The sequence below is a fragment of the Podarcis gaigeae genome (genome assembly GCF_964106915.1).
Source record: "Podarcis gaigeae genome assembly, chromosome: Z".
In the NCBI taxonomy this organism is placed as follows: domain Eukaryota; kingdom Metazoa; phylum Chordata; class Lepidosauria; order Squamata; family Lacertidae; genus Podarcis; species Podarcis gaigeae.
In genome coordinates, this window is record NC_139691.1 from 17474774 (window position 1) to 17499076 (window position 24303).

Here is a 24303-nt window from a genome sequence, read left to right on the forward strand (position 1 = left end):
GTGCGCTGAATTCAGTCAAAGCCTGAATCCCAAACTGAATAGATTGTGATCTCCTGTAGTTAGTTGCTAAGAAGCATACTTCCTCTGAGAAAGGAAGTCATCCCAGCCACTGCATTTGCCACTGGTAGGCTTGTGCTCCCATGAATTCGTATAATCCCCTCTTAAAGCCATCACAAGCAGAGCCAAATCAACACAGGCTGCAGCTCTCAAAGAGATGCCTGCGTCCTTTGGGGTATTCAAACCTCCTCCCGGGCACAGAGCCCTTTGTTTGAAAGCAACCTCCCCAGCTTGATTGGCAGAAGCCTTGGCTGAACGTTATTATTAACTGGGAGGGGATTATGTGCCTGATGCAAGAGAAGGCATTGATGACATTGGCAGCGCCAGCAGAACACCGCTGGAAATAAGCGCGTGGGGTGGTGGTGGGGGGTACCTGGAGGCTTGGAAACGTCAGCCGTAAACAGCCAGTCAGCTGCCCTCTTGGCCTCTGGGCCGACGAGGTAGAATTTCCCAAAGTAAGACATGTCGAACACCGCCAGGGCATTTCGGCAGGTTAAGCATTCGTTCCTGATCTAAAACCGGGGAGGGAAAGAAAACAGAGCCATGGGGTGATGGGGGCACATGGCAGGCAGGTTTGGTCACGTTGAAAGGGAGAATCAAGGGGCATGTAAGAAGTCACTCAAGGTGACAAGAGAGCGCGGAATAAAAGAAAAGGGACCTGTGATTCCTGCTTTTTATCTCTTAAAAAGAAAAACAACAGATATTTCTTGGAATTTTTCTTTTCTTCAAAAGTCACTCCCACCACGCCAATGGTTCTTTTCCAGTGCTTGGCATCCCGTAACTCATGTCTGCGTGCAGTGACATCTCATCAGACTACCTATTAGACATCTTTCTTCCCAAAGAACTCAGACCTGAATCACTTTTTATTTTATGTTTCAACAGCTAAAGGTTCCCTTCCACCCCCACCCTCCAAGATGCAGTGCTGGGTGTATAGAACACAGGAAGCTGTTATACAAAGAGCCAGCTGTGAAACCCCCTCCCATAAAGGATGCTGCTGTAGCAACGAAGTTTTAAAAAGCTCAGTTGGCACTAATGGAGGATTTTAAAAAGCTCCAGTTGACTCCAGTGGAGGCTTTCTAAAAGCCTGATTGTGGTGCAGTCCTGAGGGATGCCAGCAAGCCAGAATATCCCAGGTTCAAATCACTGCATCTCCAGGTGGAGATGGGAATGCCCCTTGCCTGAAGACCCCCCTCCCATTAGAAGCCCCTCTTGGCAACAGGACCATTGCATCTTCCTCCAAGGGCATTCTACTCACAACATTGTGGTGAGGTGGGAAATCAAATGTGTATTCATCCGACAGCAAGCGATTGTATTCATAGTCTTCATGTGGGGTTTGGTCATAAGCGCCATAATAATCATATTCCAAAACCTGCAATAAAATAATAATAATAATAATAATAATAATAATAATAATAATAATAATAATAATAGTTTATTTGTACCCTGCCCATCTGGCTGGGTTTCCCCAGCCACTCTGGGTGGCTTCCAACAGAGATTAAAAATACATTTAAACATCAGTCATCAAAAACTTCCCTAAACAAGGCTGCCTTCAGAAGCCAAAATTAGCCAAACCCATCCCTCTGGGAATTCTGCCCCTGGTGGGTTGAAAGCCAAGGATAGGGGTTTTCCAATCCTTGGAAAGCCCAAAAGGGCCAAGATTGGGGGGAAACACACCCCTATACATTTAAAGTCAGAGGGAGGTCTAGGACAAGACTGGAGTGAGGAGGACATTATGCGGATCATCCTTCTCACATTAATGGGGAGACAGGCTGGTGCAAATCTGCAAGCTCCTGGGGCAAAGAGCAGCACAGGAAAACAGGCAAAAGAGCCTTTAGGGTACCTCATAATTGTAGTGCTAGAGGAACAAAGGTCACATGCAGAGGCATGATGCTCCACGATGCTCCTCCTTGGTATTACATCCCTAAATTATGTACTTACTGGTGCCTCACTCTTTGGATGGAACCAGCCTGGCCTCTCCCAACCATGTCTCTCTTGAAATACACAACCTTGTTGCAGAAGTTCCTGCGAGGGTCGCAAAAATTTGAGTGCAGAGGGAGGAGATGGAGGGAAGAAGAGTGTTAAAAAAAAACTGAACCCCAACATTCCATTGAACTAGGAGCCATGAAATTAGCCTGTGATCACTCTCCTGCTATTGCCTCCTCTTTGCTGTTCCTGGAGCTAATGTTGTTCTAGGCTCCATGCCCCCATAGCGTTAGGGTCTACCTGGGGCCTCTCGCCACAAATATTTTCCCCATACAAAGCCTGCTTGAGGCTTTAATCCCTGACAACACCCGCTCCCCTCGCAGTTGTTGGATGGCTTTTCTCTTCCCCCCCCCCCCCGAACATCACACAAGCTCGGCTAAGTTGTGTCCAGCAGCTTCACTGCTACCACACCTGCAGTGCAACATAGAGGATTCTTCTCTAAAAACAACTTGCGCCACATCCCTTCTGGGCGTGAGGGTACACAATGGTGGGTGGCTTGCTCAAATAAAGTATCAGCTTTGGACCATCCATGAGTGTTATGTACTGAGCTGAATCCTAGAACAATAGGATCTAGAATGCAGCAGTCTGATTGGTTCGCAGGAGCCACCCAATCCAGCTCCAGGTGGAAGTGAATCAGTGACCTGATTGGCCTGCAGGAACAGCCAATCAGGCTCCTGGATGAAGTGAATCTGCAACCTGATTGGCCTACAGGAGCAGCCCGGAATTAGCCAATCGCGGGGCCCATTGTGTAAATAATGAATATATAGCTAGCCGTTTTGGGGAAAGTGAAGCTGAATAAAGAGCATGAAATTCGCACTCGACTTAGAGTATATTTCAATGAGGTTTCTAGATCAAACCCTAGAGTCATGCAAACACAATCCATTTCAGGACATGCCTGTTTCAGAAGTCTTCCAGCAAAAGCTACCCACATCCCTGGATGCCTCTCTGCCTAATGCCCCCATGTCCACCCAGAATTTCTTCCATGAGCTTTGGGTCTGACCTCATAGAGGGGGTCCTTCCTCATATTGCGCCCAGCCAGAGGCTCGTCATGTGGGAAGACAACAGAGTAGTTTTTTGCATATGATTCATGGCTCCTTTCCCGGATCCAGCGGTTGTTGTTTGTAAGGGAGTGGTGAAACCTCCTATAGAGAGGTGAACATTTCAGAGGCAGACAGAGACAGACCCAAGTGTTATCTTCAGATGAGGACCAAATGGTGAAATAAAGAGATGAGTGTGCTGTCACTACCCTCATTTCCCCCCAATACCAATGATATTCAGTGGATTGGTTTCCAATCTGGACATGGGATGAATAAGCAAACACCAGTAATTTCTGCTCCCAGAAACCCTACTGCGAATGCTGCCAGCACATTTTTAAATGCTAAATTTTGGGAGTTTCAAACTGGGGGGTTTTCATGGAAAAAGGAGACAGAGGGGGCAGATATAGCACACCCATCTCATTTCTGTCTAACCTGTTTATTTCTCTATTTGTCTAATACCTGAATAAGTTTATTAGTGGTGTGTACATTCAAAATGGAGGGATTTGTTATTTTTTGTTGTTGCTTTTATGGTCCACCTTCTTTGCTCCAAGGAGCTCAAGGTAGCATGCATAGTTCTCCCAACAACCTCACAACAACCGTGTGACGTAGGTTAGGCTGACAGTGAGTGACTGGCCCATGGTCATGCCCAATGATCTTCATGGCTGAGTGGGGTTTGAATCTTGGTCTTTCCCAAATCCTAGTCTGGCACTCTGAACGCTACAGCATGTTGCAGCATCCATGACAAATTAGAGGCATGAGTTGGCGGTCTTCCTGATTTATTTCAGAACCCAGAAAGATCTCCATCCACAATGGTGTTGGACTTCCAGGAAGGCAGATGGAGGTGGTGGTGGTGTGGAGGGGATTGGTTTCAGTGTTCTGGTTGAAAGGTTCCGAGCATAAGGGGCAGCACAGAAGTGGGGGGCAAATCGAGATATCAGCAAACCGTTAGTTGTACAATCAGGGCCATCCCTACCATTAGGCAGGGTGAGGAAAAGTGCCTCTGGTGGCTAATGGAGGCAGCCAATAAGATTCAGCTAGTAATAACAGCATAGGAAGCATAGGAGTCAGACCACTGGGTGCATCTAGATCAATACTGTCTAGGCTGACTGACAGTGACTCTCCAGACTTTCAGGCATGGAGTTTTCCCCCAGATCAACTCAGAGATGGCATTGGTTAGGGATTGAAGCTGGGGCCTTCTGCATGCAGAGCAGGCTCACTAATCACTGAGCTACAGCCCTTCCCCCAGCCTTGCCTTACATCTGGGCCTCCAAGGAGTGCTAAGTCTTTTGCCTCAGGCACCAATACATACTTTTAATTTATAACCCCTGCAGAATTTGCAGGGTTCCACAGATTAACAAGGCCATAAATTCAGGAACAGGATTCTGAGCTCCCCTTGAGGAGGCTAATGATGACAGGCATGCTTATCCCCACACCACTTTTGGTGCTAAGATGCTCTTCCATTGCAGAATCCAAGAGTACATTGCAACAAAGGAGGCTGTTGGCAGGTTTTGACACAGAGGTGCTTCTGTGTCTGCTGTTTGAGAACATGCCATTTCCTCTGCTTCGGAACAGCACACCATTAAAATAAATTATGTTTTGAGTGACGCTGACACCACTCTCTTCCTCTGGAGGTAGGAGGGTATGAGGCACTTGCTTGCTTGAAGGCAGAGACAGACATTACAGGCTGTAGCATTATGGTAGAGTCAGGTCTTCTAGTTTCCAGCTCTTGAACTCACTGTCTGCCTGGCTACCAGCTTCACTTACGGTATATACATTGTTCCAATGCTGCCCTCTGTACCACTTAGTCATAGTTCAGTGGAAGAGCAGCTGCTTTGCATGCAGAAGGTCCCAGGTTCAATCCTTGATAGCATCTCCAGGTAGGGCTAAGAAAGACTTCTTGTCTAGAACCCTGAAGAGTGTCTTCAAGTCAGTGCAGACAACAATGAGATGGAAGGACAATAAGAACCTAAGAAGACCCTGTTGGATGAGGCCAGTGGTCCATCTAACCAACCTCTTGTTCTCATAGTGGCCAACCAGATGTCCATTATGGGAGACCCAAGCCCAAGAGCCCTCTCCCCTCCTGTGGTTTCCAGTAACTGGGATTCAGAAGCAATGTGAGGCAGAGCATAGCCATCATGGCTAGTAGCCATCAGTAGTACTCCCCTCCAACTGTCTGACTCAGTATAAAGCAGCTTTCTTTAAGACCACAAGCTTAGCACGAGTCAACAGTGTGATGCATCAGCAAAAGAAGCTAATGTAATTCTAGGCTGCATCGGTATAGTGTCCTGGACAAGGGGCATGTTACTTGGTTTCATTCTATTCTAATAGTTCCACTCTATTCTGCCTTGGTCAGACCACACCTGGAGTCCTGTGTCCAGTTCTGGGCACCACAATTTAAGAAGGATGTTGACAAGCTGGAACCAAGATGATAAAGGGTGTGGAAACCAAGCCTTAGGAGAAACAGTTGAGGGAGTTGGCTATGTTTAGCATGGAGAAGAAGAGAGTGAGTAGAGATATAGATTCAGGTAGGTAGCCATGTTGGTCTGAAGTAGTCGAAATAAATTTAAAAAATTAAAAAATTGTCTAGTGGCACCTTAGAGACCAACTAAGTTTGTTCTGGGTATAAGCTTTCATGTGCAAAAGTATCTGAAGAAGTGTGCACGGACTCGTCATGACCCCATGCACACTTCTTCGGATACTTTTGCACATGAAAGCTTATACCCAGAACAAACTTAGTTGGTCTCTAAGGTGCTACTGGACAATTTTTTAATTTATTTTGAGTAGAGATATGATAGCCATCTTCAGATACCTGAAGGACTGTCCCATGAAAGATGGAGCAAGCTTGTTTTCTGCTGCTCTGGAGAGCAGAATCAAAAACCAATGGATTCAAATGGCAGGAAAAGAGATTCCAACAAAACCTCAGGAAGATCTTCCTGATGGTAAGAGCTGTTTGGCTGTGGAACCATTCAGAACCCTGAAAACAAGGCTGCTTGGGATGTGCTTTTTTAAAGGGTAAGAGCATGCAGAAAGTCAGATTTTCAGTCCTCAAATCCCCCAGTTATATGCCCCAATGTAATAGCCCTGACTAAAATTTTATCTTAGATCTATTTTACCACGGATTTATTAATTGCCTCCTAAGCAAACATAAGATAATTAGAAATTGTTAAAAACACCAAGAACCAGAAAATACATTGGAAACAGGGCTAAAACCCTAACAAGTGGCCACTCAAAGTAAAGACCCATCTATTCAGCCTGCCTGTCGAGGAAAAAATATCTTCAGTTGTTTCCAGAAAGTATGGTTGCCCCTGCTTCCATTGGGGGATCCACACTAAAAGCCCAGCTTGTCCAAATTACTGGGGAGCTGCTGCCAGTCAGTGCCGACAATACTAAGCTAGATTTGATGCAGGTGGGTGAGAAGAGAACTATGTATTCCACTCTGGGCTCTGTAGAGCTAGCTTCTCCAACCTGATGCACTCCAGAACTACAGTTCCCTGAGATCTTTTGATGAAGGGTGATATATAAATCTAATAAATAATAATAATAATAATCAGGATCAGCCAGCTGTAGTCCAAAACCTCTGGAGGGCAACGGGGTATGGAAGGCTGCCTGAACAGATATCATTACTGCATAGCTATAATTTCAACTTGCATCCGACTCCCGGTGATCACACAGAAGCAGAATAGAGGCAATGAGATCAAACTGACAAAGAAATTAATGTTACAGATAGGTAGCCGTGTTGGTCTGCCATAGTCAAAACAAAACAAAATTCCTTCCAGTAGCACCTTAAAGTTGGTCTTTAAGGTGCTACTGGAAGGAAAGAAATTAATGACGACTATTAAGAGCCATCAGTTCCCAGTCATTCGAAAGACAGAAACATCTGTGGAGCAGGCTTGCGTTTGTGACGGAGCCCACCTGCTGCTGGCAATCCACACTGCTTTGCAATACAGGGTGAGAAAATCCTATACAGCAACCCCGCTTTCAGGCTCCTACAATGTGGTGTAAAGGTTAGAGCACTGAACTATGGCCTGGGAGACCAGGGTTTGAATCCCTACTCAGCCATGAAGCCATGACCTTGGACCAGTCTCTTAGCTTAACCTACCTCACAGGGTTGTTGTGAGGATTAAATGTGAAGGAGTAGAACCATGCACATCACCTTAAGCTCCTTGGAAGAAAAAGGTGGTATATAAGTGTAACAAGTAAAAATAAATAAAATATTGCCCTAAAATGTATAACTCTTGGTAAAACTTAACAGTGAGTAAAGTACAAAAATAATAAATAAAATTGAAAGACAAATGTAAAGTGTTGTATTCAACCAAGTTCTACCCACAGGAGACTCCATCAGACCTACTTTGGTCATGTCCACCCACTTCAGTGGATCTACTCTAGCTAACAGTGGATACAATGACCAAAGAGCATTAAGTTACCTAAATGCAACACAACAGACCTCAACACACACCCCACCATTAAAGATAGATTTTTACAAAATGGAGGCCAAGGCTTTATAAAACATCTGTTGCTCCAGATGTTGCTGAACCACAACTCTCACCAGCCCCCAGCAAGCATGGACAATGGCCAATGGGAGTTGTAGTTCAGCAGCAGCTAGAGGTCCAAAGTTTTCCCCCTGCTGAACAGAAAGGGTTCCACATTGCACTGGAAAGACAACAAAGCTGGCAGCAAAAGAGTCTCATTGGGAAGACTGTGTCATAACCTAGGGAAAAAACCATTCTGAGAAAGACCATTAGTCTACCTAGCTCAATACTGCCTGCACTGACTTGCAGTGGCTCTCTAGCATTTCAAGACAGGAGCCATTCCTGGAGACTGAACCTTTGCACACAAAGCAGATACTCTACCACTGAGCTATGGTCCTTAGTCCTTACCCTAGAAAGAAAGGTTCCAGTCTTCATAGTCCTGGGTAAAGGGCTCAGAAGAACAAGGATGCAAGAAGCTTCCTTATCCTGAATTATACCATTGCTCCCCCTAGCTCAGCACTCTATATGCTGACTGGGGGGTTTCTCTGCCATTTGCTGCCTCCTCACTGGAACCCTCCTGCCAGGACACAGGCAGCATTTATCATCAACTCCATCCAGCACTTTGTGCTCCCTTCACACTGAAGCTGGCAGCCTCAGCAACCTTTTTAAACAGGGTTTCAGACAAGGACACACCCTGAGCCTCACTGGGGAATTGAACCTGGAACCTTCTGTATTCAAGGCAGATTCTCTACGGGGCCAGAGCAGGAAGGGGCTCACCTGATGTCATAACCGTACATGTCCTTTTCAGGATACCCATGGATGATCCAGTGGGCCAGCTCCTTCCCACAGCCACCTCCGAGCATCATTCCTGGAGGGAGCAAAGAGAAAATTGTGGAAAGACTACGAGCTCAGTTCTGGTACAGAAAACTAATTCCTGAGCTGAGATGCGACTCAGGAGGGCAGGATCTGATGGCTTTACTCTCCTCAAATTACTCCTGGATTCCTGAGGGCAACAAAAAGGGTCAAATACTATGGGTTGTATCCAAAACAAGCTCTATATTCAGAGGGAACCCCCCCCCCTGCAGTTAATAGTCATGAATCATTTAGGTTCATTCATTTCAAAAGGTGTGCTCTAAGTAGAACTAAGTTGGGCAAGGCAGGCCACACCAGCCTACCAATTATAGGTAGATAGCTCTGTGCTTATGTGTTGGAGGCTCAAGCTGTGATGACTCTGGGGTCAGAGTCCTCAAGAGATGCAGCCAAGGATTCAGAACTGAAGAGGGATCCGCCCTCAGTGCCTACCAGAGAAGTACATAGCGAATCAGAGGCATTCGTGCAAGATGAGCACACAGTGCTAGGGTCTCTCCAGATGGAGCAGAACATCTGGGGATGACTGCTGCGGAAACACCATTGGCGGTTTGATGGCCTCTCCAGCCTAAGCTCTGCAAGCAGCTATCCAGAGTGCTGCTGAAGACAGCACTGCAGCTCCTATTGAAGGCTCAGTCTGAAGATGACGGCTGCTGAAGGAACATCCTGTGGAACTCTCCAGGCTAAGCCATGCCTGGAACTGTCCAGGGGCCTAGCCTCTGCACTGCTCAGGCTCTGGGAAAGGTCACCTTGTGAGCCACAGACTTTCCAGCTCTCTCCTGCCACTTCCAGGTTCCCAGCGCCATGTGTGCACATAGTGGTGCGCAAGTAGATCAGGTGCAAGTGAGGAGATGCCTGTATATAAATTTAATAAATAGCGGTAGTAGTAATAATTGTAGATCATACTTATGTAGGAGAGAAGGTTTGTCTCTTACCAGCGCTGTTGAAGCCGCAGCCCAGAAAGAAGCCTCGGACTTCTGGCGCTTCTCCCATGAGAGGCTTGTGGTCAGCAGTGAATGACTCTAAATCACAGGGGAAAATAATAAAACACAGACCGCTGAACTGCCAGTTTCTGGGAACCACAGGAGCAACAAGAGCTGTTTTTCTTAGGTCCTGCTTTATGGCTTCTCACAGGCCTCTTGGCCTCTGTGAGAACAGGGTGCTGGACTAGATGGGCCACTGCTGTGATTTAGCAGCCTGTTCTTCATTTTTAACAAAATAATTGCAATCCCCACAGAAGACAGGTTTAAAAAATTAAGGCATAGAGAAAAAACGGGGGGGGGGGGCAGATCCATCAATTCAAAGCTCTTGGTGTAACCAAATTTTTAACACGCCTGCTATACCAAAAGCAGGCTACTCTGAAACCGCTTGATGTTTCTGAAGCAAGATGTGCTGTTCCCACCCATCAGCTGGTAGACAGGGCAGCGCACTTCAGTGAAGGAACTTCAGGAGCTCACTTGACATCTAGTATGGAGCAATTGGGTGTGACTTAGGAGAAACGGCCTGTCAGGCCAAATGGGGAAACATTAGAAAGAACATCCTGATGGTAACAGTGGAACGGACTCCTTTGAAAGGTGCTTGACTATCTCCTTCATTGGAGGCTTGTAAACAAAGGGTGAGACGTGGGTGGCACTGTGGGTTAAGCCTAGGACTTGCCGATCAGAAGGTCGGCGGTTCAAATCCCCACAACGGGGTGAGCTCCCATTGCTCGGTCCCTGCTCCTGCCAACCTAGCAGTTCGAAAGCACGTCAAAGTGCAAGTAGATAAATAGGTACCGCTTTATAGCGGGAAGGTAAACGGCGTTTCCGTGCGCTGCTCTGGTTCGCCAGAAGCGGCTTAGTCATGCTGGCCACATGACCTGGAAGCTGTACGCCGGCTCCCTCGGCCAATAAAGCAAGATGAGCGGCGCAACCCCAGAGTCGGTCACGACTGGACCTAATGGTCAGGGGTCCCTTTACCTTTCCCTTTAAGCAAGGGGTGGGTCAGCGATTCTTGAGCTGTGGTTCTTGTGGTGCAGGGAGCTGGACTGCATGATCCTTGGGGTCCCTCCCAACCCTACAATTCCAAGATTCTATGAAAGGCTTTGGGGCCAAATATTCCCACTGACCTGAGGTTCACCAGTGTCCTAGGCTGGCCCTGAAATAATATGATTGGCAACTGGGTCAGCACTCATTTCAACAAGGTTTAAGAAGAACCCAGGGAAGAGAAGTCATTGGCTTTTTGCCCTCTGCCAGCAAAATTGCCATTGACCTTCCCTGTTCTTAGTCATCCTTTCATGCACTCCAATTATTTCCAAAATTGTGGAAGGTGAATCAGAGCACTGAAGAAGAAGCATCCTCCTTAAGAACAGTTCTCTCAAAACTACCCTAATTGAGCTGAAAATACTTAAGGGGCTATTCCTGGCTTCAAAATGATTACTTTAGATATATAAATATATAACAGTCATCTTTCTCTCACTTCCAGCCCACACATTCCAATAAATTACCATCATGTATTCTCCCTGTAGCTGATATTTATTTTTTTATTATTATCATCAGGGGAAAGAGAGGTATTTTATATATTAGTAAAAAGCTGAACCGATTTCTGCTGTCAAAGTTTCATCAATGTCAACAAGGTATGGGGTGGTTGGTGGGGGAGAGATAGAAAAGGATAAATATTTCAAATTAAATAAAGGCCCCTGATGTGTCGTTCCCCTGTTTTGGTGTTCAGTTTGTGGGGGTGGGGGTAGAAGAGCCAGTCAAGGGGGAATTTCTACACATTCTTTTGCACATGTTTCTTTTTGGGGGGGAGAGTGTTATGTGAAAGCAACCACACCATGGAACTCCCTGCTTGTTGACCTTCAATATACTCTTTTTGGCACCTGCTAAAAACATATTTTGCTTAGGCAGGCCTACTCAGATATGTAAAATGTTGGCATGTGGTTTAATCTGTTTTTAGCTCACTGCTGATTTTAATTTTTTTTAAACGTTTGATAGGGATGTTTTTAACTGCTTTCATCAATTTACTCCTTGGGTAAACTGCTTTGATGTTTGAATTTTAACAAACAAGTCATACATAATTTTTATGAAATTAAATATGTATCATAACAGTGCCCTGAAACACTGCAGTTCAGTCCCCGAAGAGTTCAGCCAAGCTCCCTTTCTCTTCCCACAATCTGTTTAATGTACCTAATTATAGTCGTCATCATCATTGTCATCATCAATCATAATTATATACCACCCTTCATCAAAAGAGTCAGTGTGGCGCAGTGGTTAGAGTGTTGGACTAGGACCAGTCAGAGACCACGGGTTCAAATCCCCCTCTCCATGAGGCTCACTGGCTATGACCTTGGGAGCCAGTTGCTGCCTCTCAGCCTGACCTACCTCACAGGGTCATTGTGGGGATTAAATGAGGACGAGAAACATGTGCACCTCTTTGAGCTCCTTGGGGAGCAAATGGGTAATAATAATAATAATAATAAATTTATTTTTTATACCCAGCCCGTCTGGCTGGGTTTCCCCAGTCACTCTGGGCAGCTTCCAATATTTCCAATATTAAAATACAATAGTTTATTAAACATTAAAAGCTTTCCTAAACAGGGCTGTCTTCTAAAAGTCTGGTAGTTGTTTTTCTCTTTGACATCTGGTGGGAGGGTGTTCCACAGGGCGGGTGCCACTACCGAGAAGGCCTTCTGCCTGGTTCCCTGTAACTTGGCTTCTCACAGTGAGGGAATCGCCAGAAGGCCCTTGGCGCTGGACCTCAGTGTCCTGGCAGAACGATGGGGGTGGAGATGCTCCTTCAGGTATACTGGACCGAGGCCATTTAGGGCTTTAAAGGTCAGCACCAACACTTTGAATTGTGCTCGGAAACGTACTGGGAACGTACTAGGTCTTTCAAGACCGGTGTTATGTGATCTCGGTGGCCGCTTCCTGTCACCAGTCTAGCTGCCACATTCTGGATTAGTTGTAGTTTCCGGGTCACCTTCAAAGGTAGCCCCACACAGAGTGCATTGCAGTAGTCCAAGCGAGAGATAACTAGAGCATGCACCACTCTGCGGGCAAGTAGGGTCTCAGCCTGTGCACCAGATGGAGCTGATAAACAGCTGCCCTGGACACAGAATTGACCTGCACCACCATGGACAGCTGTGAATCCAAAATGGCTCCCAGGCTGCACACCTGGTCCTGAATGGGGCACAGTTACCCCATTCAGGACCAGGAAGTCCCCCACACCTGCCTGCCTCCTGTCCCCCAAAAACAGTATTTCTGTCTTGTCAGGATTCAATCTCAATCTGTTAGCCGCCATCCATCCTCCAACCACCTCCAGACACTCACGCAGGACCTTCACCGCCTTCACTGGTTCTGATTTGAAAGAGAGGTAGAGCTGGGTATCATCTGCATACTGATGAACACCCAGCCCAAACCCCCTGATGATCTCTCCCAGCGGCTGCTTGTAGATGTTGAAAAGGATGGGGGAGAGGACAGAACCCTGAGGCACCCCAAAAGTGAGAGCCCAGGGGTCTGAATACTCATCCCGCACCACCACTTTCTGAACACGGCCCAGGAGGAAGGAGCAGAACCACTGTATAACAGTGCCCCCAGCTCCCAGTCCCTCTAGACAGTCCAGAAGGATGTTATGGTCAATGGTGTCAAAAGCCGCTGAGAGATCCAGCAGAACTAGGAAACAGCTCTCACCTTTGTCCCTAGCCCACCGGAGATCATCGACCAGTGCAACCAAGGCAGTTTCAGTCCAATGATGAGGCCTGAATCCCAACTGGAAGGGATCCAAATGGTCCGCTTCTTCCAGGCATGATTGGAGTTGTTCCGCAACCACTCGCTTAGTCACCTTGCCCAAGAATGGAAGTTGGCCATATTGGTCGCATCTAAAGATGCTTTTTTAAGAAGCAGTTTGATAACTGCCTCTTTCAGTGGGTCTGAGAAGGCTCCCTCACAGAGAGAAGCATTCACCACCCCGCAAAGCCCATCGCCCAGCCGTTCCCGGCTAGCTTTTATAAGCCAGGATGGGCAAGGATCCAGGAGACAGCTGGTTGGCTTCACTCGTCCAAGCAGCCAGTCCACATCCTCAGATGTAACAGTTTGGAATTGATCCCACGCAACCTGACTAGACAGGACTCTAGCACCCTCCCGCCCCAGCCCTGCTCCCATGTTGGAGTCTACCTCTTCCCGAATCTGAGCGATTTTATCCTCAAAAAACTTTGCAAAATCATTGCAGGAGATCATGTGGCCCGTACTGGGCCCCAATGTAGCAGGTGGTTCTACTAAATTGCAAACCACCTGAAGGCACCTCCTGCTGCTGTTTTCTGAAGATGCAATAGAGGCAGTGAAGAAAGTCTTCTTCGCTGTCGCTATCGCCACTTGGTAGGTTCGACATTGAGCTCTAACCTGTGTCCGGTCAGATTCGGAATGAGTTATCTGCCACTGGCGCTCTAGCCGTCTCAACTATTGTTTCATTGCCCTCAGATCCGTGGAAAACCACGGGGCTCTCCGGGCTCCATGCAATCGGAGAGGTGCTTCGGAGCCAAACAGTCAATAGCCCTGGTTAACTCCACATTCCAGCGGGCCACCAGGGAATCAGCTGAAAGGCCATCAACATGGGATAAAGCATCCCCTACCACTCTCTGGAAACCATTTGGATCCATTAAGTGGCGGGGGCGGACCATCCTCCCTGCAGTGGAGTAGGGTCACAGAGAAGTTCAGTTGCACCAGGAAGTGATCTGACCATGGCACTTCTTTAGTTTTGCTTTTACTTAGTGTCCGATCACCCACATCCCTAGAGGTGAACACCAAGTCTAAGGCATGTCCACGGTTATGAGTTGGGCCAGACTTATTCAGGGACAGCCCCATGGAGGCCATGCTTTCCACGAAGCATGGAATTTCCATGAATAAAGAAGGTCCCATGGTGGTTTAAAAAGCAGAACATATAATATCTATCCAATACAAAAATCAAAACCATTGTATAAATACAATTATTATAATAAGCAATACATAACAGAAGACATTTTCCAATAAAATGCAGGTTATCATTATAGCAGCAACATTGAAAATAGGAAAGAAAATCAGCAGTAGGGTATCTAAAATGCAAGAATGGGGCACAGTGCATAGCAAATGCAGCATCCTCTAGACATTGCTGGACTATAACCCTCATGACCCCTTACCATTGATCATGCTGACTGCTGGAAGTTGGGAATCCAGCAACATCTGAAGAGCACAATACTGGCTACCACCAACACAAGCGTATCAGGGTTATGTCTCCATATTGCTATCCAAGTCAACAATCTATCACTCTCTCTGGCATGTGGCATGTTTTTTGAGAGAGATCATGGGTACGGTTAATACCCAGCTGGTTATATGTTTTGCAATTGTTTCTTCTCCCCAGGGCACCCCTGCTATGGATGTTACGAAGGTAGCAATTGCTGTTCTGATCAGTTACCTGTCACAATCAGCACTGTTTCCATTCCCCTGCAGCTCAGTAACTGCCAAATGCTCCATTATCTGTCCCTCTGTCTGCAATTTAACGAGTGTTACGCAGCTTACATAGGTATTTACATACCCTACACAACCATTTACGTAAATTTCAGTGGAAATCAAATGGCAAAACAATTTTTTTTAATTGGAATTTATACATTGTTTGCAGACTAGAGAAAGAAAGAGCAGCAGCAGCAGCAACAACAACAACATTTTTCATGCACCACATAGTTAAACTATGGAACTCAGTCCCACCAGAGCAATGGTGGCAACCAGCTTTGATGTTTGTAAGATCCAAGAGCAGGCTTTTGAAATTTGCTAGGAATCTTACACCCTACCACTACTGAACAATTATGGCCATATTCACAGCATACATGTAATGCACTATAGTACTACTTTAAATGGCCGTGGCTTCCCCAGAAGAATTCTGGGAACTGCCATTCATTAAGGGTGCTTGGGCAGCCCCAACTCCCCTCACAGAGCTATAGTTCCCAGAGTTTCCTGTGAAGAGGGGTTGTTAAGTCATTCTGACAATTTTAGCTCCCTGAAGATAATAGGAGTCTGCTAGCAACTCTAAGCACAATTCAAAGTTTTGGTGTTGACCTTTAAAGCCCTAAATGGCCTCGGTCCAGTATACCTGAAGGAGTGTCTCCACCCCCATTGTTCTGCCCGGACGCTAAAATCCAGTGCTGAGGGCCTTCTGGCGGTTCCCTCCCTGCGAGAAGCAAAGCTACAGGGAACCAGGCACAGGTCCTTCTTGGTAGTGGCACCTGCCCTGAGGAACACCCTCCCACCAGATGTCAAAGAGATAAACAACTACCTGACATTCAGAAGACATCTGAAGGCAGCCCTGTTCAGGGAACTTTTTAATGTGTGACATTTGATGTATTTTTAATCCTTGTTGGAAGCCGCCCAGAGTGGCTGGGGAAACCCAGCGAGATGGGCGGGGTACAAATAATAAACTATTATTATTATTAACAAACTACAGAACTCTTGGTTGCTTAATGCCATATCACAGTGCATTAGACGGATAGTGTTGGTGTGATAGAAGTCTTCCTTATCCCCATTAGACTGTAAACTCTTTGGTTCAAGATCCTGTTTGGTTTGGTTTATGGAAATGGATAGCAAACTGTATATAAATAAGAGTTCCAGGCAAATGCCGCCTGACTAATGTAGCCTGGCAACTATCTCCTCTTTCTCTAGCTAATTTGGCTGCCAAGGAAACAGAACTCTGGTGCCACCTTTAGGACTAGCAATCATGACATTCTTCTACTCTGAGAACCTCTCTCCCCTTTTGTCACCACCCTCTGAGTTTAGAAATCAGCTTTTTCTTTTACCTAACTCCTAGCCCAGGACAACAGTCCCTTCCAGTCCCTTCCTATTCCCTAGTAGGAAGCTTTAACTTCTTTTTTCACTCCCTGGGCCAGCCTCTCCACAAGACTGAGGGAGGAAGATGCCCCAGGTGGAAAGGTGGAAGGGAGGGATGTCATAAAATTCCAACAAAAATAGAAACTGGAGCATAAATTCCTTATTCATCCCATATCTGGAACAGAAATCATTCCAGCAAATGGGGTTGGTATTAACTGCTGCTGCTGCTTTCAGACAGCCAACAGTATGGTGCAATGCTTAGAGTGTTGAATTATAACTTGGGAGACCTAGGTTTGAATCCCCACTTAGTCATGAAGCTCACTCTTTCAGCCTAACCTACCCTCACAGGATTGTTGTGAGGATAAAATGGGGGGGGGGTCATGTAAACTACCCTGAGCTCCTTGAAGGAAAAGGAGGCATATACCGTATTTTTCACTCTATAGGACACACCAGGCCATAGGAGCGGGAGAACGGGGGGGGGGGGAATTCTCCCCCTCTCTGCTAAGCGCCCCTTTAGCGAAGAGGCAGGAGAAATGGAGCCCCTTCCATTTCTCCTCCCGCTTCACTGAAGGGGCACTGCGCAGAGAGGGAAAACTGTGCAGCGCCTCTCCAGCGAAGCGAAGCCTGGAGAGCAAGAGGGATCGGTGTGCACCAACCCCTCTCGCTCTGGGGGCTTCAGGCGGCTATCCTCAAGCCTTCAGAGTGCAGCGGGAACTTCTGCTGCGCTCCGAAGGCTTGTGGATAGCTGCCTGAAGCCTCCGGAGTGCAGCGGGAGTTTCCGCTGCGCTCTGGGGGCTTCAGGCGGCTTCAGAGAAAGCAACGGTGAAGCCTCCGGAGTGTGTGGGGGAGCTCTCCCTCTGCACTTCGGAGGCTTGGAGTTGCTATCGCTGAAGCCAAGGAGCCTGCATTCGCTCCATAAGACGCACACACATTTCCCCTTAATTTTTGAAGGGGGAAAGTGTATCTTATAGAGTGAAAAATACAGTAAATGTAATAAATAAAACTTATTCATTTATTTTCCCCTTCCCCTCATTTGTATAGTGTTTCCTTTTCGCTGAAATGGAGGGGTTGGAATAAAATAATGACACCAGAGTAGACATAAGTTATTATGAAAGTTACATCATTTTGCCCGCAGTAGACAGCAGCATAAATAATGCTGGTTTTGGTGGAAGGTAAAACTGCAGTGAAGTGGAAATGGGTCTGCAGGCAATGAATACCATGCAGAACGGAATGAAGTGTCTCATCTTAAGTCCCTGTTGGCGAGATGGCAGAGCTGGGCATATGTGCTTCATGCAGCCTGTCCTGTACCTCCTAAATTAGTCTCAGCTGCAGCAGAGGATGCTAAGATAAGATTCAACTGCCAGCGTTTGCAGCTTTTGTATATGGGATTTCAATGAATGTCAGCTTGCCTTTTGCCTCTGAAAGGTCGTGACTCATTGGTAGAGCATCTGCTTTGCATGTAGAAGGTCCTAGGTTCAAACCTCTGCAGTATTTCCCTGTGGGGCTGGTATAGCCTGGACAGGTACCACAGAGAGACCAGCTGCCAGTCAGTGTTGACAACACTGAGCAAGGCAGACTAATGGTTTGACTCAATACAAGGCACCTCTCTGCACTCCTATTTAATCCAGCCCTTTATTCAGAAACCACAAGGACTAGAATCCTGCTTGCAAGAAGGCCCCAGGTTCAATCCCTGCCATCTCCTAGTAGGGCTGGGAGAAATTCCCTTCCTGAAACCCTGGAAAGACACTGCCAGTCAGTGTCAACAATATTGAGCTAGGTGGACCAATGGCTCTGACCTGGATATACCATTGATTAAAATGAGATGAGAGTTGGGCAATGAAGGTCTTTTGCTTCTATCCAAAATTAGCCGTCAACTCCTGACTACAACTAATGAGAATAAAGTGCTGTTAGATTCAAGGGTCTTTTTCTCAGGTAAATGGTGCCAGGGTTGCAGACTGTCTCTAAATCCTGTTCCATGCTTTTATGGGCCTGGAATATCCTTACCTGGGCCACAGACTGTGGATTTGATTCCGGTTTTCTCCAGCACTGGAACTCGGTTGATGGCGCCTTCAATGTGCTGTGTAAACACATCCCAATCCAGATCAAAGAGGCCAAAAGCAAACTTGTCCAGCACCTGAAAGAGCCAGCATGCTCATTTCCAAATGTTCTGCCCCCTCAAGACGTTTTCAAAGAGAGGGATTCAGTTTTGGACAGCTGTGATTGCCAGTCCAATGCTGTCCTGCTATGGTCAAGACAGAAGCCCATGTCCTTCATTTCAGGAAGGAGAGCGCTATTGAGGGCTACTAGCCATGACTGCTATGCTCTGCCTCCATGAACAGAGGCAAAAACACTTCTGAATACCTGTTGCTGGAAACCACTGGAGGGGAAGAGGGCTCTTGTGCTCAGAACCTGCTTGTGGGTTTCCCACTTGGTCATTCGAACAGGATACTGGACTAGGTGGGCCACTGGCCTGATACAGAAGGCTCTTCTTATGTCCATACCAAGCCTGACCTGTCCACACTGCCTGCCCATCACAGGTGACAGTGCTGCAATACCTTTCGCCACCTCATGGAGGGGCTCCAATATCTGTGCAAGAGTTCACACACAGCTTTCTTAAGCGGGGACTGGTTCACACGCCAGCAGGTTCTTTGTGCAAGCCCTGGAATTTTAACGACACCTCTTCAAGGTAGACCAAGGTGGTGCCTTCAAAATCCTCCAGAAACATCTCTGATTTCAAAGTCGTCTGGGCTTGTAAAATGTAGTGTTTCAAGCACCTTGTTCAACACACACACACATACACACACACACACACACACACACACACACACACCTCTCTCTTCCCAGCCTCATGCAGTGCTGTGCTTTTTTAAATTCCTTATGAACACCACTCACCTCCTCCCAGAAGATGGGATTTGACTCATATCCACCCACAGAAAGGGCATCGCCTTGGAGACGCAGATACACGGAGGTGTCATGATCTCGAACATTTGGCATGTTCTAAAAATACCCAAAGAGGAAAAACTAACAAATCTGGGGGAAGACACAGCATGTTCACATACACACAAACACACGCAGTGTTTGCTTGTTTGTTTGTTTTTAACTGTGTCACCTGGTGCCCAACCTTTTTTATTTTTATTTTCCTGGGTGCTTTACAATCATTTTAAGGCCTACTCTGATTTTAAGAGCTCTGATAGCAGAATGTATGTTTTTTTTCCTGCTCCTGGATTTATTTATTTATAGATTGTTTATAAATGACGATATACATTATGGTGATGTACAGCAAAATCGCAACTTTGTAAAATTATAAAGTCATAAAATGCAGACCAAACGGCCATCAATGAATTAAATTAATTTCCTAAAATTACTTGGGGGGGGGATGCTTTCAAAAGGTGATGAAATATCAGAATCATAGGTGCTGTCTGATTTCAATAGAAGCACTGTATGTATATTGCTAGTTTTGCAGTGACGATGCTTGGCTATGGCACAAACAGGATGCTAGACTCAGTGGGCTTGCATTGTCATCCTGCCAGGCTTTCCATGTGCTCTGTCCCCTGACCGATTTCTCCCCTTTGACACCCCAGAGTCTCACTCCAGAAGCTCTTGATTCATGGGGGTGTTTTAGGGTAGATGTAGACCCTATGGTAAAGCTGGAGCAAAGCCACTTCTGCCCTGCAAAAGGAGGTGGTGTTGCGGGCTTCACGCCCCCACCACACGCGTGGCAGCTGGCACTCAGCCTCCGCACTATAGAGGGAATCACTGGCCGCATCACCCCCCAGACAGCCAATTGGCTGGCTCGGGGGGCGTGGCTGCCCTATTTAACGCAGGCGTGACCTGGGATCTCCCTCTTTTGCTGCCTCCAGCTGGGACCAATGCCTAAGCCAATACCGCTCATCACCTCTAACCAATAAAGTTGTGGCCTTAATTAGCCCATTAACCTTAATAATTGTGTCATACGTCTTTATTTCCACTGGGGGGGCGGGAACTCGCCACGCAACTGAGCAGCCTTGCCTGGTGCTCTGGTGACCTCCCATCCATACTACCAGAGTGCATTGTATGTGGGGCTGCCCTTGAAGGCAATCTGGAGTGTACAGCTAATGCAGAACGAGGCTGCCAGGCAGATATGTGGGGCAGCCTGATGAGACCATGCGTCCCCTGCAAATGCTGAAATTACTAGTTCAGTTAGTGTTATTGCTTTGAACTGTTTTTGCAAAAGCATTTTTAATGATATAGTTACTGATGCGTTTGCTGCCCTGGACTCCTTTGGGAGGAAAGGCAAGATACAAAATTAGTGGTCGTGATAGTGGTAGCAACCAAAGTAATAGCCAGCTGATTAAGCTCACCAAGTGGCCCCTGGAGGGGCTAGAGTAAAGTGAGGAGCATAGGATCCTACATTGGCTACACTGTAAAGTTATTTGGTGAGGAAGAAAAGGACGCACACACCCCAATCCACCACTAAGGGATGTGAGACGTCTTCCACAGCAATCACTGATGCAAAGCACTAGCCTCTCCTGGGCTGCATTAGAGGGTCTTAGAAGGACATCTAGTGGCAATTTGAGGAATAAACCTTCTCGAGATTGCCTAACAATCACAGGCAGGCACACATCACAAAATTCAGTGCGGACCCTGATTTGGGGCTTTGTAAAATAGCCCAACTTCAGAGAAGGTGCTACATTGGCTGCTCAGTTCAGCTTGGGGTCTGTCTGAGCCTGTTTCATTTCCCCACTATTCATTATTGGAGGGATGTGGATTGTGGGGGGTGGGAAACTGCAGCTATTCTCCTTATCACAGGACAAAATTTGCAAGCTTGGTGTAGCCCCATCAAATTGCAGATTATGCACACACACCACCACACCACACCCACAAACATAATTTTTTTTTCAGCAGAATTGGATGAAATTTGCAGGCAAGATTGTCCCTTACAGAGGGACAGTTCTCACCAAATTTCAGAAAAATAGATGCAGTGGTTTTCTTGCAGGGGTAGCCGTTACAGTTTTAGGTTGGGTTAAAACAAAAATCACCTAATCTCCCCTAGCATTTTACTAGTCAGTAATCCACAATAATGTCTAATAATTTCAGTGGTTCTACTCTGCATATGACTGGTTGGATAAAACCCAATATTTATATCACACTCTTCAATCAGTAAAAACCATGAGCAATCTTCAACAAAGGGTAATGCTGTGGTACACACAAGAGAGAAAAACTAAGAAAGTTAGAAAGCACTGGATTAAAAACTAGTATCTGCAATCCACTAACCTGGATCCCTTCTATCCTCTCTGTGACGACGTATGCATGGTGCATTGCCACAAGCGGCACATTAACACCGGCCATCTTCCCCAAGGATTGGGCCCACACACCTGTTGGGAGAAGGAAGATCTATCATTGGATGACCACAGCAATCAGGGATGCCTTCTGGGTGGGAAAGACTCACATCAGCTTCTGGTTTGCTTGACAAAGGCCATAGCTCTTTGCATGAAGAAGACTCAGTTAGTACTGGGAAAGTCTCCATCTGAAACCCTGGAGAGCAGCTACCAGGCAGTGTAGAGCTAGAAGGACTAATGGTCTGACTCAGGATAAGGCAGCACACTGGCAGAGCATCTGCTTTGCATGCAGAAGGTCTCAGATTCAGTCCCTAGTGGCATCTCCAGGTAGGGCTGGGAGAGATCCGCTGTCTGAAACCCTGGAAAGCTGTTGCTAGTCAACGTAGACAATGCTAGCTGAGATGGACCAAGATAGAAGGAACCCCAATGGATCGTGGTTCTAGAATCTGGGGACAGGAGACATTTTTCTTACCCATGCAGTTCACCACACAGGGAGTCTGGATGGTTCCATGGTCTGTCACTACAGCTGCTACCCGTCGGGCTCCCATATCATCCTCCCTTAATTCAATGCCTATCACAGGGCAATTCTCAATCACCTAGACAAAGCAAAGTGGCAAAGAAGCTGCATGTTTTTCATTCCTGCACTTAAACCCACCCTTCTTCAAGGAGGCATACACAGTTCTCCCCCTCTCCATTTTATCCTCACAACAACCCTGTGAGGTAGGTTAGGATAAGAGACAATTACTGGCCCAAGGTCACCCAGTGGGCTTTATGGCCCTTGTGACTCACCAGAGCTCCTCGGGCGGTGGCTGCCCGGGCGAGGGTCATACAGGTCCCAGCAGGATCCATCGTGCCATCCTTGGGGACGTAGAGTGTGCCATAGAGGTCATCCACATTCATCAAGGGATACAGGTCTTTTGTTTCCCCAGGCGATAGGACATACGATTCAATACCATAAACTTTACCTAGCTAGAAAGCATATCAAGAGAACAAGTGTCGCACAAAACAACATCCAAGAGACTGACTAGTGGATCAAGCAGAGATCTATCTAGTTCTGTCCTCACAGCAGCCAGCTAAATGCCCCAATAGGAAACCTGCAAGCAGGACCTGAAATGGGACAGAATTAGCTCCTCAGGCCCTCTCTCCTCAATAGAGGAGAGGAACCAGATAGGACTTTTTCTACTTACAGACATGAGCCTTTTGTATTCGTCCAATCTTTGCTTGTTAGAGGCAATGAAGAGGCCACCATTTTGAATCCATCCCGTGTGGAGGCCTGTCTCCTGCTCTAGATCTTGGCTAACGACGGTACGAGTATGAGCCAACAGTTCAACCTCCACATCACTGGGGCGCAATTGCCACAGCAGGCCTAAGCGAGACAGGAAGATAAGGAGGTAAACTATTATTCAATATGGATGCAAGGTGGTGTCAGTTTCCATTGTGGCCCAGGTTCGGCACACAAAGCACTGTTTCCATTCCACAATGGTTTGGTTTGCAAACCGAAGACGACAATAGTCAATACTGATTTATATTTGCTGGATCTGTTTCTGTTCCAGACATGGGGCAAGTAAGGCAACACTGACCATTTTCCCATTCCTGTTTCCATCAGAATTTTCTGGCATCCCTGTTCTTCAATGAGCAGGGGAAATTGGACACTGTGCCACATTTAAGGCATGCATAAACTATCAGCGATCAGGATCTCTTGTCTCTGCCAGGAGAAGGGAGCATCCTCTATGAGCACAGGGATGAAATTCGTCAGAAAAGAACAACTGCCGCTGCCATCCCTCCTGCAGGAGGCAGAAAGGGCCATCAACTTGGATGGCTTGAAAACAGGATTCGACAAATTAATGGAGGAGGAGGCAGCTACCAATGGCTACTAGCCATGACGTCTATGTTCTGCCTCCACTGACAGAGGTGGTACGCCTCCAAATACCAGTTGCTAAGAACTGCAGGTGGGCAGAGTGCTGTTGCTTCCAGGACCTGCACAAGCATCTGGTTGGCAACTGTGAAAACAGGATGCTGGACTACTTGGGCCATTGGCCTGATCCAGCAAAGTTCTACTTATGCTCTTAAATTCAGGCATTCTCTGCAGCAGACCCTAAGCTGCAGCGCTGCCTCCCCGCACAGAGATGCAACTTGCATCAGGGTCGCTGTGAGTGGTGCAGAGACGTGTGAACACCAACCTAAGCTCTTTGGAGAAAAAGCGGGGCTGAAATTTGGTAAAATAAATAAATAAATATTGGAAGCTTTCATTTTTTTTGCATTGTAGTTTTTGCCTTCTTACTTTATGGCTGAATCATTGAGCTTTTGTTGGATTTTTTTTACATTGTAGTTTTGTTTTGTTTGTTTTTACTTTATGATAGATTCATTAAGTTGTTTATTGGACCTGTGGGGGCTTTTTTTGATAATTTTTGAATATTGTTGTTTTTCTGTTAATTTTTATTACTTAATTCCCCTCTCTAAGATTGAAGAGCAGGCTACAAATACTGTGAATGAATGAATGAATGAATGAATGAATGAATGAATGAATGAACACCAACCATCTGACTGGGTTGCCCCAGCCACTGTGAGCAGCTTCCAGTGGATATGAAAACATAATAAAACATGGGTAGGCAAACTGGCCAGATCCAGCCCTATCACCTTCTAAATCTGGCCCATGAACAATCCGGGAATCAGCGTGCTTTTACATGAGTAGAATGTGTGCTTTTATTTAAAATGCATCTCTGGGTTATTTGTGGGGCATAGG

General features: G+C 46.5%; 1 protein-coding gene across 1 annotated transcript in view; it reads right to left on the bottom strand.

Annotated features, from left to right (window-relative positions):
• Positions 1-24303, bottom strand: part of SARDH (sarcosine dehydrogenase) — a 49848-nt gene that overhangs the window by 20020 nt on the left and 5525 nt on the right. Inside the window, exons 4-15 of the mRNA XM_083722142.1 lie at positions 22748-22926; positions 22350-22529; positions 22033-22156; positions 21496-21596; positions 19135-19239; positions 18247-18376; positions 9349-9435; positions 8324-8414; positions 3041-3182; positions 1996-2079; positions 1313-1426; positions 431-569 (exon numbers count right to left, since the gene is read on the bottom strand). Of these exons, the coding sequence (XP_083578268.1) occupies positions 431-569; positions 1313-1426; positions 1996-2079; positions 3041-3182; positions 8324-8414; positions 9349-9435; positions 18247-18376; positions 19135-19239; positions 21496-21596; positions 22033-22156; positions 22350-22529; positions 22748-22926 (1476 nt within the window). The remainder of the gene's footprint in view (positions 1-430; positions 570-1312; positions 1427-1995; positions 2080-3040; positions 3183-8323; positions 8415-9348; positions 9436-18246; positions 18377-19134; positions 19240-21495; positions 21597-22032; positions 22157-22349; positions 22530-22747; positions 22927-24303) is intronic.